The sequence below is a fragment of the Silurus aristotelis genome (assembly GCF_946808225.1).
Source record: "Silurus aristotelis genome assembly, chromosome: 4".
NCBI classification, from domain to species: domain Eukaryota; kingdom Metazoa; phylum Chordata; class Actinopteri; order Siluriformes; family Siluridae; genus Silurus; species Silurus aristotelis.
The window spans coordinates 34,264,748-34,279,310 of NC_139577.1; the positions used below are offsets into that span (position 1 = coordinate 34,264,748).

The following is a 14,563-nucleotide window of genomic DNA, read 5'->3' on the forward strand; positions in this document are numbered from 1 at the left end:
CTGTAGACGTGACTCTCGTTCCCGAGTCACTACCTGGAGCGCCGGTCCTTCTTGGGCCTCTCTGTGCTTTTGTCCATGGTCTTTTCGCTGTCTCCACGACACTTTGGACAGTACCACTTGCCCTTGGGTTTGTAGGTGAGTCCGACGCAGGAGAAGTGGAACCACTCAATGGGGCACTGCTCGTTATCGCAGCCGATCATCTCCCCGTAGGAGACCTGCTCACACAGGCAGTAGGTCGGCTCGTTGGGGTCGATGTTGAACTCCACGGGGGGAGAGACTTCGCGCTCCGACTTCCCTTTCGAGCGCTTCTTCTTCTTAGCCGACTTGGACTTTTTCTCGCGGGGCGGCTGAGTCGCTGCTTCGTCGCTCGGGTCGTCCAGAACCCCGTTACCACCGTTAGCGCTGTAGCAAGAGTCGCGGCTCTCGCTGTTGCGGTGACGGCGAGGTCGCCGTGTCAACGAGCGCTCGACCGTGGCGTTAGTCGCGGCGCTAACCGGCTCGTGACGAGATTTCTCGGCCGGTCTTTCGGCTTCGCTCGGCTCTATGAAGCAGGGTGAATGGGCCTCCATCTGGCGCGAGCGATTCTCCACCACATCCATCATCTGCGTGACCACGTGGATCTTCTCGTCACCGAGCTCCTGGCTGCTGATGAGGGCGCGCTGCAGCTGCATCTGGAGACGCTTCCGCTGAGCTCCATCCCCCTCCTTCTTATACTTCTCAAACACCTCGTCTACCTCCTTTAAGATCTCTGAGGGGAAAACACACAAACACGAAGTGCAGAGATGAAGAGTCTGAGGCCAAATGTTAGAGAGCTGCAATCTCAGGAGTGACTTCAAAACAAACTACTTCATACTAATTCCTCTTACACACACTGCAGTCAATTAAACAAAACATGGTGAGTTTGGGCCAATCAGAGAGTTCAGCTGATCAGAGTCTGGACCAATGAGAGTTTTACATGATCAGAGTCTGGACCAATGAGAGTTTTAAATGATGAGAGTCTGGACCAATCAGAGCGTTTACACAACACAAGTTTGGACCATTTAGAGTTTCTATTATGCGAGTCTGGACTAATTGGTACGTTCACTTGATGCATGTTTGGTCCAACCAGAGCTTTTGCCTGATGCAAGTTTAGACCAATCACACGAACTGGAGGGTGAAGCGAGTTTGGTCCAATCAAAGAGTTTATATGATGTGAGGAGGTTAGACCAAGCAGAGTGTTTACATGATGCGAGTTTTCTTCCAATTGAAACAGTAGTATGATGTAAATTTGAACCACTCTGAACTTTGGTATGATGCAAGTTTTGACCAATCGAACCAATCAGAACACAATATGAGTTTTGACCAATCAGAGTGTTTATATATTGTAAGTTTGGACCAATCAGAGCATTAATATGGTATGAGTTCTGATCAATCAGAGTGTTTATACAGTGTTGGTCTTCAGCAATCGATGATTTTAGTATTTGAGTATTCTACTGATTAGTCCATTGGTTAATCGGATAAAAAGGTTTTTCTCATTAAAATTCAATACTAAATACACAAGAGAAAATAAAACGTCATTTGTTTCCTTTTTAGAAAAATCTACATTTGTATTGCTGTGATGGCAGTCTGTTAAAACTAAAGCCATTTAGTGCATTTAATTGCCAGCAACCATCAAAATGCAAATACAAAATATTAATTACAAAAATCATAAAAATCGTTTTTAAATTACTTTTTAGTTTGAAAAGATCCCAATCTTTGAAAACTTTCGGCCTGAATCTTCTCCTCGCTCCTCACTGTTTTCTCTCTGTTCCTCTGATGTTACCGGTTCAGAGCGCTCCAGAGTGTGTGTCAGTACTAATGGTCCGTGGGGAAACACACTGCTCCGTGTGTAGTTAAATGTTAAAACAGTTTGTACTCGATGAATCGTTTCAGCCCTAAACCGGTGTGAGTTCAGACCATCAAATCGTGCGAGTTGAATTTTTGTTTTAAAACAAAACCACGTCTTGTCTTTTGGGATCTGGGATCTGGGATCGCCCCCCCATCTCCCACCCTCTCTCGACCAATCAGAACTCACCTATCTGACTAAATATTAGTCACGATCTCACACTACTGTACACAGTCTGCACGTGGCGATTTCGCACACACAAAAAAAACGTCGCTACCACACTCGTCATACGTTTCGTCGTTATAACGTGTTCCCATGGCAACCGAGTGAATTCTGACAGCCTTTTACACACTCTGTACTACTACACACACCACCACGGCGTGTATATACAATCCAGCCTTTAGTACCTGCTCAGGTGTGTGTGTGTGTGTGTGTGTGTGTGTGTCTCTGTAACATGATACAAAACACGGACTGGATCTGATTTCGCAGGATCGGGATCTGAACACTTCCTGGACTCCTGAACTGAATCCAGGAGCCTGGAGAGAAGAGATGGAGGTGAGGAGTGAGAACATTGAGCGATGTGTGAGAGGAGAAACAGGAGATTTAAAGGAAGATGGAGATTTAGTTAGAAATGAAATAAAAGCAGAAAGAGAAAGAGAGAGAGGAGGGGGGGGGGGGGTGAAGATGTCTGAATGCGGGTGGAGAGAGGGGTTCAGAGTGATTCTAATGAAAGTGAAGATGTGATTGATGAAGATAATGATGGTGGTGATGATGATGATGATGATGATTACCAGTGTTCACCCAAAGCTCCAGTGGATCAGTTTTGAAAGAGGAATCAGATCAGGGAGGAGACCAGATCCCAGAAGCCCACAAGCACAGCGTTAGTGTGGTCACATAGAGAGTGGATTGAGAAGGTTCAAAAAGCCAAACCTTGATATTTGGTGTCGATTTCCCGCAGAAGTGAAACATTTCTCTGGATGTCCAGAGGAAGCGACTCGACACACTCCAGGTAATCCTCCACATAGCTCACGAGCTGCGATCTTTCCGCGCCTGGGTACTGTCCTAACATCGTCAGAGCCTCGCGTCAAGCAGGCACGAGGGCTTCGGGCTCGAATACAACGCTCATAAGTTGGATGAAATCGGTGTGTGTGTGTGTGTGTGTGTGTGTGTCGGATCTTCTTTCCCTTTCCGGCCGAAATTCACTTCTCTGACTACGAGAACTCCCCTCAAACAAAACTGCGGCTACTGCGCATGCGCAAGATCCGCCCATCTTAAAAAATTGCCGCGTTTGGTGCGGGGAGGGGGGGAGGAGCGTCATCCTGCATCCTCAGGACCCCGTTTTAGGTGTCCCTTAAAAACGCCTGCAGATATTTCAACTTTTAATTAATTTTGTTAATTGTTTATTTACGGGATTTCTGTATAATAGAATATTAATATTAGGACGCAGGGAAGAGGCCACGCATTGTATTATTTCTTTCTTTCTCGCTCTCTCGCGATCACAACTTCATTTTCTCGTGATCTCGACATTGCAAAAGTTGTTTTTTTCTGTTATAATGGCTTAATTTTCTTGTGATCTCGACACAACAAAAGTTGTTTTCTCGTGATCGGGACTTTATTTTTTGTCCAAACGTCCACTGCCGCAAATGGTTATCGGCTCTTATGAAGAATACACAGAAAAGAATAAGTACTGATCACAAGGAAACAATGTCGATTATGTCGAGATCACGAGAAAATGAAGTCGTGATCGCGGCAAAACAACTCGTTATGTCGAGATCTCGAGAAGACAAGAAGGAAAAACATATTATAATTAAACTTCTGAAAACATACTTGGGTAACAATGTGTGTATAAATAATAAGTTGTTGGTTGTTTTCTGACGATCCTCATGCACAAGTTGCCATGAGGTTTCGACATTTTCTAGTGTTGAGCTCGTTGAAGGTCTTCCTTTAGTCTTCCTCTCGTCGTCTTCCAGTGATGTTCTTCCGCTCGTGCCACTCAAAACACCTCAAACTAATCATTGCAGAATCGCCATCAAATTGCCGAATCATGTCAAACATCTCCGTGACGGATTTGACCAGTTTCATGCGGTTTGCTCTTCGTTCTAACTTGATGAAATCGCACAGAATAGCACCAGTTGCACAGACAGGACCATGTCTTTCAGCACACTCTCTAAAGCCCGGTGCTCCCTGTGACTGTGTGTGCAGCCCAGTGCTGCCATCTGTTGGCAGGTTGAAAAATTATCCTAGAAACTTTCACCTTGCATACATGTATATACAATAAACATATTATAGGAGTGCAAATGTACAATATATTAAAAATAATACAGTATAAGGTGCAAATGTGAAGATAAACACAGAAGGATGTCATTTAAAAAGTTACCATGTGTAAGACTGGAAATATATAAAGCCTTGAAAGGGTTTTAACTGTTTGTTTACTTCGTTTTTTACTAATCATTTACGTGTAATGCTGCAGCTTACGTTTTTACGTATTTATTACAGTTAAAAAAATTCAACTAAAAATATCCACAAATACAATCATGTATGCATTATAGTCATATAATAAAAAATATTTTAGGTTTGATTTTATCTTGAATATTTTTTATCAGAATGTTGTTGTTTTTTTAAGTTGTTTATTTTTAATCAGGCATGTTATGCGGCGTTCCTACAACTCTACTGAGCTGACGTTTAAAAATGGCGGTTCGTGTTTCCATGGAAACGGATCGTCCCATTGCGAGGGGGGGGGGGCGGCAGTGTTAGTGTTCTGCACTAAAGAGTTACTTCTTAAGTTGGTTCTCAAAATCTTTTATACAGAAGATGATTTAAAAGAAATGATAAATAATATTTATTATGCTGTTGAATTGATTGTTTGCTGGTAATGGGGGTAAAGTTTATTTAAAAAATTAGTGCAAACGTTTTTTTTTGTTGCAAAATAAATTTTAACAATAAATAATCACAAAACAGATATATAAAGTAAAAAAAAAATACAAATTAAAGAGAGACGAAATGGGAGAATGGGGGCATAGAGAAATTTAACAATTTCTTATTGTAAATTACATACGTTAATTGTAAAAACATGAAAGGTTTCTTACAATAGATTCAGGAATAATATAAGTGCATGCTTCTTCAAAGTTTTTCAGGTCAAGGACCCCTTAGCGGATAGAGACGTGGAGCAGAGACCCCTGATCCAAAATGTGTCAAACATAACCATTGATATTAATAGAAACCAATCATATCCCTTAGTTATATTATTTTAAGACAATTATAATCGTTATTTTGTACATGCATCATTGTCTGTATATTTTCATATATTCTTAAATCTTTCAAAAAAAAGATTTATGCATCATTTTCCCATTTTTATTTTTTAAAACAAATTATTATTTGTTATTCAACATGAATTAGCCGCCCCCCTGCAGTACCGCCGCGGACCCATAGGGGTCGCAGACTCCCCTGTTAAAGTTTTGGAGGCTTTTGAGTTTAAATGTTTTGACATGTTTTTAAAGAAATTAAATTTAAAAAAATCCAAGAATAATAATAAATGCGTTAATTACTAAGCCATGTGTTTAATCTCTCATAAACATACCAACATTTAAAAAAAAATGTTGTTAATACTGGCAAATTTAGAGAATAACCAGTAATGCAAATCCTCCCAAAAGGCACGGGCAAAGTTCCAGCCATAGAAAAGATGTTCTGATGTTTAATAACAATTATCTGGAAGGATAAATTCCATTGTTGAACACTTTCTTGTGTTGTTGGAGTGAGTATGATCCTGTAATGATCAAAAGAATATGCTGATAATAAAAGAAGACGCATCCTGAGAATGAGCCCCGTTCTGTTGCAGTAGCAGTACCTGCATATCTATTTGAATGACCAACATGGCTTGTGATACTCTGCTCAGCCCGGAAGTGACGTCTTAGCAGGAAGTGGTATCGTTACAAGCTCATGGCTGCGGTTCAGGCAGAACATCTCTGTTCCGGGTCCGGGGACTTTCCCCTAAGCGCCGCGGGAGAAACCGAGTTCTCAGCTCGTAGCTTAGAGAGCAAGTATTCAGGCATGCGCAGTGAGCACAGACTCACAGACTTATTTATATAGACCGAGAAGGTAATAGTTGTTTCTATGACGGTAGGTTAAATATATTATATTATAACGATTATGTACATTTGTTCTACATACAAATGTCCTAATATTGTTTAAAACATCAAAAATCATTCTTGTATTGCTTGTATTAAGTCGCGATTTATCAACCCGAGCGCGATATGCAAAGCAGTACCTATTACGTCACTAAAATAGATTCTTTCTCCATCCTGATTGGCTGCTGCTCTGTCCTCGTGCTCACACTTCTTTTATCATCTTTAAAATAAACTTTCTTACAGTTTATAATCAGTTCTTCATTTTTTACTTTATTAAGCTTTAAATCCTAAGTACACTGCTCCATGCACTTTACAACATACACTCTAGAAAAAAAAAACATTTTAAAAAGGACTGAAAAATGAAATAATAGCACATATTGTTTCTGTTTAATTAACAAATTGTTAAAATATATAATTAATAACATTTCATTTATGTTCAGTCTGATCCAGGATGGCTTATATGTTTGATTTGCAGTTAATCAAGGGAGAAAAATAACCTAAAAAAAAAACATTTTATATATATATATGTGCAGGGTTATAGGTTATTAAAAAAGAATGAAACGATTTCATTATGCAATATTTAATTTTTTATCAGCCAAGTCACAAGTATTATGAGTATTTTATATATATATATACACATACATACAGAATGAAACAGAACTGATATCATGATGCATTCATGTTGAATGTTGATGCTTCAGTTCTCAAGCATCGTTATAGAATGAGAATGAGTTTATTTATAATCAGTCATTTACATAAAAGTTGATCATAATACTTGTGACTTGGCTGATAAAAAATTTAATATTGCGTAATGAAATCGGTTCATTCTTTTTTAATAACCCTGTATATATATATATATACTTCCTGTGGGCTCACCACCTGCAGGAGGGACCGTATGGGACGGTGCTGTGAGGATTGGGCAGCAGTCGAAGGCGGGGGTCTGCTTAGACTGCTGCCCCCGCGACCAGAATTACGGAAAAGCGGGAGAAAATGAATGAAATGAATATATATATATAATGTATGTGTATATGTATGTATGTATGTACACCCTCAACAGCTCATTTGTATTAAATGAGATAATTGTCAAATACCGCCAAATACTGTAAACATAAATTCCAAAAATAACCTTTCACTATTTATCATGAAATGAAAAATACAACAAAGGAAACCAAGAACTGTTGTGTATATAGAATCCTGTATTAGACACATATAGGACATCATTCCTCTCCCAAAACTTCAGCAACTGGTCTCCTCAGTTCCAGATGTATATGGACAGAAGAGGAGAAGCGGTAAACATGGCCCTGTCACAGCTTTTTTGAGAAGAGTTTCAGCCATTAAATTCAAAATGACCCTGGATTATATTCTCATTTTAAACATTTGATATATTTTTTGTTTTATTGTGAATAAAATATGGGTTTTATAAGATTACTTTTTTGGAATTGGAGTGGTAGCTAATTTTCTATGTAAACATGTGCATTTTGACAATAAAGTTTAATGTAATCTAATATTTGTATATATTATTTATTATTATTAATATTATTTACACCCTATTATTTTCTCCTCCTCCTGCATCAGGATTCGCTCAGCATATCACAATATCACAATCCAGCACCCAAAAAGAGAGCATGAAATCTGATCCCGGCTTACACAACCTCGTTCTGTTACGTTAGAGAAGAATGAAGGAAAGGAAGGAGGAGCTGCAGAAACACCCACAGCCCCGAGCAGGACCCAGCAACCTCGAGGGAAAGGTAAAGATCTCTATAATGATGTACTGTAAGTATAAATGTATGCTGTGAAGTGGATAATGTTGAGCTGTGAATGTGTTCTAGTTTGGAGATGGAAATGTGCAGACAATAGGAACCGAATAAGGATCTACAGTCTGTAAACATTTTCTCTCGGTCTGTAGGAAATCCAGAACGTTACACAACATCTGTTCTGAGCTTTATGGCTTTGTCCAAGGATGCAGTCTAACCTACTGTCTATATATTATATCAGAGTTCAAACTAAGTTTAGAAGTTAATGAGTTGTTTTTATGACCACCTTTTTCCCTGTTTCTTTTATTTTCTTAAATTCTTACATGTTAAATGTAAACAGGTTGTACACCGGAGAAGTCTGTGATTAGTGTTGTGTAAAACCAATTCTGTACAGAATGTGAGCTAAAATTATGATATTACACTTTTATAAGCAAGAGATATTAAGATTACATATGTACTTATATAGACTTACAGTAATGTGCAAAATTATGCAAAGCAAAAACAATCATTTAAAAATGACCTGTTAGTTCAGTAATTGTATTGTACTAATAAATATAAATATAAAAAAAAAATATATATATATATATATATATATATATATATATATATATATATATATATATATATATATATATATATAATTGTAGAAATATTCAAGAATTTTGTATATAAAAAACTAATCAATTTAAATCAATATACTCTGTCAGAGCAGTTTAAAGAGGTACAGCGTTGACTCATAGAGTCTGGTTCCTCTCGAGGTTTCTTCCTAATGCCGTCTCAGGGTGGTTTTAGTTGCTCCGGTCTCCACTGACTCGAATACATTTATTGGCACTAAATAATGAAACTTGAATTTAAATTTGTAATCTATTTTATGTGCATTAAAAGTGCTATTCATATAACACTGAATTGCAAAAGTGATACAAAATGAAACAAAAATATAAAACGTACTTAATTTAGTGTCATTTGGGTTGTTTTTTATTCTCTCTCTCTCTCTCTCTCTCTCTCTCTCTCTCTCTCTCTCTCTCTCTCTCTATAGTGTATTAAAGCATTAAGTCTGTAATCGCCCCACTCCTATTCTCCACATGTAAAGATGATGAGAAATGTACAGAGAAATGTCTTAGTACACGTTCAGGGTCGAAACATGACAAAAAAAAACATTTTAATGTCATTAAACTACATTGTAAGAATAAGATTTGAATGCACGTATACAACATTAAGGAAACATCCTTAAACCCTAATCTTTTCTAGAAGCTAAACATCGTCTCGTGCGAGTACAGAGTCCAGGGTCACGTTACACGTCCAGGGTCACGTTACTGTTAAACTACACACTGGTAAACGTAGAGATTCACTCAGTGAAATGTGACTTCTGTAAAAGTGTCCCTTTAAACGTTCACTTGGGTAAAAGTACAAATGTTTTTGCCTTCAAATGTACTTCATTATTCAAAGAACTGATTTATTATGGCTATAATGTTCCTGTTATATTGTAAGAGTGTAGTGGAGGTGAAGAGAGTTTCTGATAGGGTGATGATCGTGAAGCTGTAAGTTGAAGGGGTGATGATAAATGTCATCAGTGTTTATGCTCCACAAGTGGGTTGTAAGATGGGGAGAAGGAAAAATTCTGGAGTGAATTAGATGAAGTGGTGGACAGCTAGAAAGGTACTTGGTGTGACACCTGGAAATAAAAAGGAAGACAAAGAGACGTGGTGGTGGAATGAGGAAGTGCAGAAAAGCAGGCAGGAGAACAAGGAGATGCAGCAGCAGGTAAAGAGGGATGTGGTGAAAGACAAGGAGAAGACATATGAGGAGCTGTAGGAGAAGTTGGACACTAAGGAAGGAGAAAAGGATTTGTAGCGATTGGCCAGGCAGAGGAACCGAGCTGGGAAGGATGTGCTGCAAGTTAGAGCAATAAAGGATGGAGATGGAAATGTGTTGACTAATGAGGAGAGTGTGTTGAGAAGATAGAGGGAGTATTTTGAGCAGCTGATGAATGAGGAAAATGAGAGAGAGAGAAGGTTGGATGATGTGGAGATGTGAAGCAGGAAGTGGATAGGATTAGTAAGAAAGAAATGCGAGCAGCGATTAAGAGGATGAAGAGTGGAAAGTTGGTTGGACCAGATGACATACCAGTAGAAGCATAGAGAGGTTTAGGAGAGATGCAGTGGAGATTTTAACAAGATTGTTTAACAGGATTTTGGAAGGTGAGAAGATGCCTGAGGAATGGAGAAGGAGTGTGCTGGTACTGATCTTTAAGAATAAAGGAGATGCGCAGACCTGCAGTAACTACAGGGGAATTAAGTTGATCAGTCACACCATGAAGTTCTGGGAAAGAGTAGTGGAAGCCAGGCTGAGAGAAGAGGTGACAATCTGTGAGCAGCAGTATGGCTTCATGCCGAGGAAGAGCACCACAGATGCCTTATTTGCTTTGAGACTGTTGATGGAGAAGTATAGAGAAGGTCAGAAGGAGTTGCATTGTGTGTTTGTGGATTTAGAGAAAGCGTACGACAGGGTGGAGAGAGGAGTTGTGGTATTGTATGAGGAAGTCTGGTGTGTCAGAGAAGTATGTGAGGGTGGTGCAGGACATGTATGAGGACAGAGTGACAGCAGTGAAGTGTGCAGTAGGAAGGTGGAGGTGCAACTGCATCAAGGATCGGCCCTGAGCCCTTTCCTGTTTGCAGTGGTGATGGACAGGTTGAAGGACGAGGTCAGACAGGAGTCTCCATGGACTATGATGTTTGTGGATGATATTGTGATTTGTGGTAAGAGTAGGGAGCAGGTGGAGAAGATCCTGGAAAGGTGGAGATATGCGCTGGAGAGAAGGGGAATGAAAGTCAGTAGGAGTAAGACAGAGTACATGTGTGTGAATGAGAGGGAGGGCAGTGGAGGGGTGCGGTTGCAGGGGGAAGAGGTGGAGAAGGTGGAGGAGTTCAGGTACCTGGGGTCAAAAGTGTAAAGTAATGGAGAGTGTGTTAAAGAAGTAAAGAAAAGAGTGCAGGCAGGGTGGAGTGGGTGGAGAAGAGTGATAGCAGGAGTGATTTGTGATAGAAGAGTATCTGTGAGAGTGAAAGGGAAAGTTTATAGGACTGTGGTGAGACCTGAGATGTTGTATGGATTAGAGACAGTGGCATCGGGTAAAAGACAGGAGGTGGAGCTGGAGGTAGCAGAGCTGGAGATGTTGAGATGTTCATTGGGAGTGACGACGATGGACAGGATTAGAAATTAGTTTATTAGAGAGACAGCGCATGTAGGACATGTGCAGAGAAGGGACATGGGGTATATCAGTAGGAGAATGCTGAGGATGGAGACACCAGGAAAGAGGAAAAGAGAAAGACCAATGAGGAGGTTTATGGATGTGGTGAGAGAAGACATGCAGGTAGTTGGTGTGAAAGAGTCAGATGTAGAGGACAGGGGGGTATGGAGACGGATGATTCGCTGTGACGCCCCCTAATGGGAGATGCAGAAAGAAGAAGAATATAATGTTCCTATTATTATTTTTATCACAAGACTCTTTACTTAATCAACTCAGTTTATGTGAAAAGACTCGAATGTGACTCTCAGCACACTGATCTATTAATAAAATGATATTTAATGACTTTTTTAATTAAAGACTAAAACTTGTGTAAATGAGGTCACGTGTGTTGTAGCGAGTTCGAGTCTGGAGTTTCTTCATCATTTATTCCTTTCTGAATGTTCTGCTTGATGTTGAGCTGATGCTGAACTGTATGGTGGTGATCAGTAGATACACCAAGCGCCAATCAAAACATTACAGATATAAATTTTAGCATCATAAATTAGTCTTTATAAGTATCTCTAATGAGCAAGGCATTGGTGATAGAAAAACTCCTTGAGAAGGTACGTATCTGAGTGATACAGAATGTCCAATCATTATAGTTCCATCATTGATAAGGTTATCAGCTGCTCGAGATGGATTAGATGTTGGATGTGCAGATATTAACACAAATAACTAAAAACTATTTTAAGCATTTTAAGCATATTTTAAGTGTACATGAGCTTCATGGCTCCATCCTGAACTCAGACACTGAACTGTAAATGTTGAATAGAAATTTTAGCGTCAAAAATGAGTCCTTATAAGTTTTAATTTATACCCAATGAGCAAGCCAGTGGTGATAAATAAAAGCCCCTGAGAAGGTAAGAGGGGATCCAGGCTCAAAAGAGAACCTCATCCTCATCTGGGTGACTCTGAATGTCCAATCATTATTCACCGATCAGGCATCATCATTATAACATTATAACATTCTGAGTGGTGAAGTGAAGAACACTGATCATCTCTTCATCATGGCACCTGTTAGTGGGTGGATTTACTTAAAAGATGTTTTAGAAGAAGAAAAATGGGCAAGCGTAAGGATTTGAGTGAGTTTGATGAGGGCCAAATTGTGGCGTCTAGACGTCTGGGTCAGAGCGTCTCCAAAACTGCAGCTCTTGTGAGATGTTCCTGGTCTGCAGTGGTCAGAATCTATCAAAAGTGCTCTAAGGAAGGAACAGTGGTGAACCGGCGACAGGGTCACGTGCGGCTGAGGCTCACTGATGCACGTGAGGAGTGAAGGCTGGTCCGTGTGGTCCGATCCAACAGACAAGCTCCTGTAGCTCAAACTGCTGAAGAAGTTCATGCTGTTGATGTTCGACGGGTCAGAACTGTTTTAGCAGCAAAAGGGGACCAACACAATATTAGGCAGATGGTCATAATGTTGATGATCGATGTAGTTCCATCATTGTTGGGGTTATCAGCTGTTTACTGATGGTGATTGTGGTCCTAAACCACTGTTGCAGACTGTTTATATTAATTACAGTCCAAATTCATCTTCATGGATCTTGAGTTAACATCTACAGTAACCTCATAGATCTTTAGGTGGTTCGTGTGAAGTTGTGGAGAACATCCTCAGTTGCATTGAGTGTTTTCCAGTTGCAGAGAACTGCAGCCAGAGGGCATCAGGTGGATCAGGAAGGTCTGGGAAGAAGAAAGGGACAGGATCACTGGTTCCTCTGGAGCATGTGTAGCCCAACACAGAGAGGAAGAGAAGATAACTATAAAGATGATGAAGTTACAGTTAACTGGAAGAACAAAATTTTAGACAGATTAAGTGGGAAACCATTACACAGTGTATCTGCATGGGTTCCTCTGGGTTTTCCTGTTTTCTCCTAAAGTCGCACTCTTAAGGGTCCTCCTTTTGTTCTGCCTTGTTCTTTTAGGAATAATTCGAAGTGAAGATGTCGCCCTGCACACTCCTGCTGATGTTCTTGCTCAGTTTATTCTTTCACACAGTGATGATGAGTGAGAAGCTGACTCCGATGCCTCCTGAGCACAATGTGTTCAACGGCTCTCTGTACGCCACGTGCAGGATGCGACCCAACACCCAGCTGGTGGCCGGAATGCCCCGAGTGTACGGAATGGTCCAGTTTAAACAAACAGGCCCGGAGGAGAAGTTACAGGTGATGTTCAAGTTTTACGGCCTGCCCGAGTCTAACTCTCAGTCCAGAGCCATACATATTCATCAGTACGGAGATCTCAGCAAGGGATGCACCTCCACCGGCGGCCATTACAACCCAACCGGAGTCCACCATCCACTTCATCCAGGGGACTTCGGTAACTTCGTTGCCCGCAACGGGAGGATCAGGAGGACTGTGGAGTCCCAGGCCACGCTCTACGGTGGGTTCTCGGTGCTCGGGCGTGCCGTGGTGATCCATGAGAAGGAGGACGACATGGGAAAAGGAGGAGACGAAGGAAGTCTTCTGCACGGGAATGCAGGAGGACGTCTGGCCTGTTGTGTGATCGGAATGAGCAGCTCTAAAATCTGGAATAAATCTTAGCGCTGATTTGGGAGGGATTGAGTCTGTAGAAACATATCATGATGAAATCTAAATGTATCTGCATGTTCTTCTACCACTGCTCCACTGAATCCACTAGGTGGTGGAATGAATTTCCACCTGATGTCTTAACAGCTGAGTCTCTAGCAGTCTTCAAGATGTACCTCCTCCAGCTCGCTTATGAACTATTTTCTCTCCAACAGAGTATTTAGAATGTCATGATGAACCGGCATCAGAATTTATTTATTGATGGAGACTTCAAAGCACTTCATTGGTCACTCTGAATACAGAGGCTTCTGCAAAATGATATAAATGTAAACGTATATCACAGAATTTAATTTCTACAATATTGTTATGTCTCAATTAGTCTTTTTGTTTACATTTTAAATAATATGAAAGAATCACTACACCATTAATCATCATTCTGTAGAAACACATTTTAAATGAACAGTTTTAGTCGATTAAATCCACCAGTAATATTACATTTTACTGTTCAGTGATAAATAATGTGTGATTGGGTTTTTATCTGTGTTTATAGTTTTTGTATCTCTGCTTGCTTGTGACCTTGTATAATAAAGAGTCTCGGTCATGTGGAACTTCTGTTAACATAAAGATTTGGTGTTGATGTGCAGCTTAAACACAGTGAAATCGTACATTTACTTTTCTTCAACTCTCACATTTATTATTTTATTATTTATTTCACCTCTGAATTAATTATCAATGATCTTCTTCCTAAAAACAAAAAAAAACAGCTTTTAGAGCTTTTTATATCCACAAATGAATTTTACTCCAAACTCTATATTCTAAAATAATTTTAAAAAAAGAATTGTAAAAATATTACACAATATAAACATGCACGTTATTCTCTTATACTCAAAAAATCTGTAATGCCCATGTCTAATACATAGAGAATAAAAAATAACAGTAATAAAAAAAAACACAAGGTTTTAAAGCCTTTTTTTAGACAGAGAATTAACATAATTACATTTTTACCTAAAAAA

The 14,563-nt window shown here is 39.8% G+C and overlaps 2 protein-coding genes across 2 annotated transcripts in view; one reads left to right on the top strand and one right to left on the bottom strand.

Annotated features, from left to right (window-relative positions):
- The window catches only part of ing2 (inhibitor of growth family, member 2), a 3,872-nt gene extending 749 nt beyond the window's left edge, over nt 1-3,123 (bottom strand). The window contains exons 1-2 of the mRNA XM_083538849.1: nt 2,795-3,123; nt 1-748 (exon numbers count right to left, since the gene is read on the bottom strand). The exon at nt 1-748 is cut by the window's left edge and continues 749 nt beyond it. Coding sequence (XP_083394975.1) covers nt 30-748; nt 2,795-2,933 — 858 coding nt within the window. The 5' untranslated portion in view covers nt 2,934-3,123 and the 3' untranslated portion in view covers nt 1-29. The remainder of the gene's footprint in view (nt 749-2,794) is intronic.
- Nucleotides 3,124-5,670: 2,547 nt separating this feature from the next.
- On the top strand, nt 5,671-14,200 carry sod3b (superoxide dismutase 3, extracellular b). Its single transcript, XM_083538876.1, has 3 exons — nt 5,671-5,959; nt 7,564-7,736; nt 12,948-14,200. The coding sequence occupies exon 3, from the start codon at nt 12,966-12,968 to the stop codon at nt 13,563-13,565; it is 600 nt and encodes a 199-aa protein (XP_083395002.1). The 5' UTR covers nt 5,671-5,959; nt 7,564-7,736; nt 12,948-12,965; the 3' UTR covers nt 13,566-14,200.
- Nucleotides 14,201-14,563: the final 363 nt, after the last annotated feature.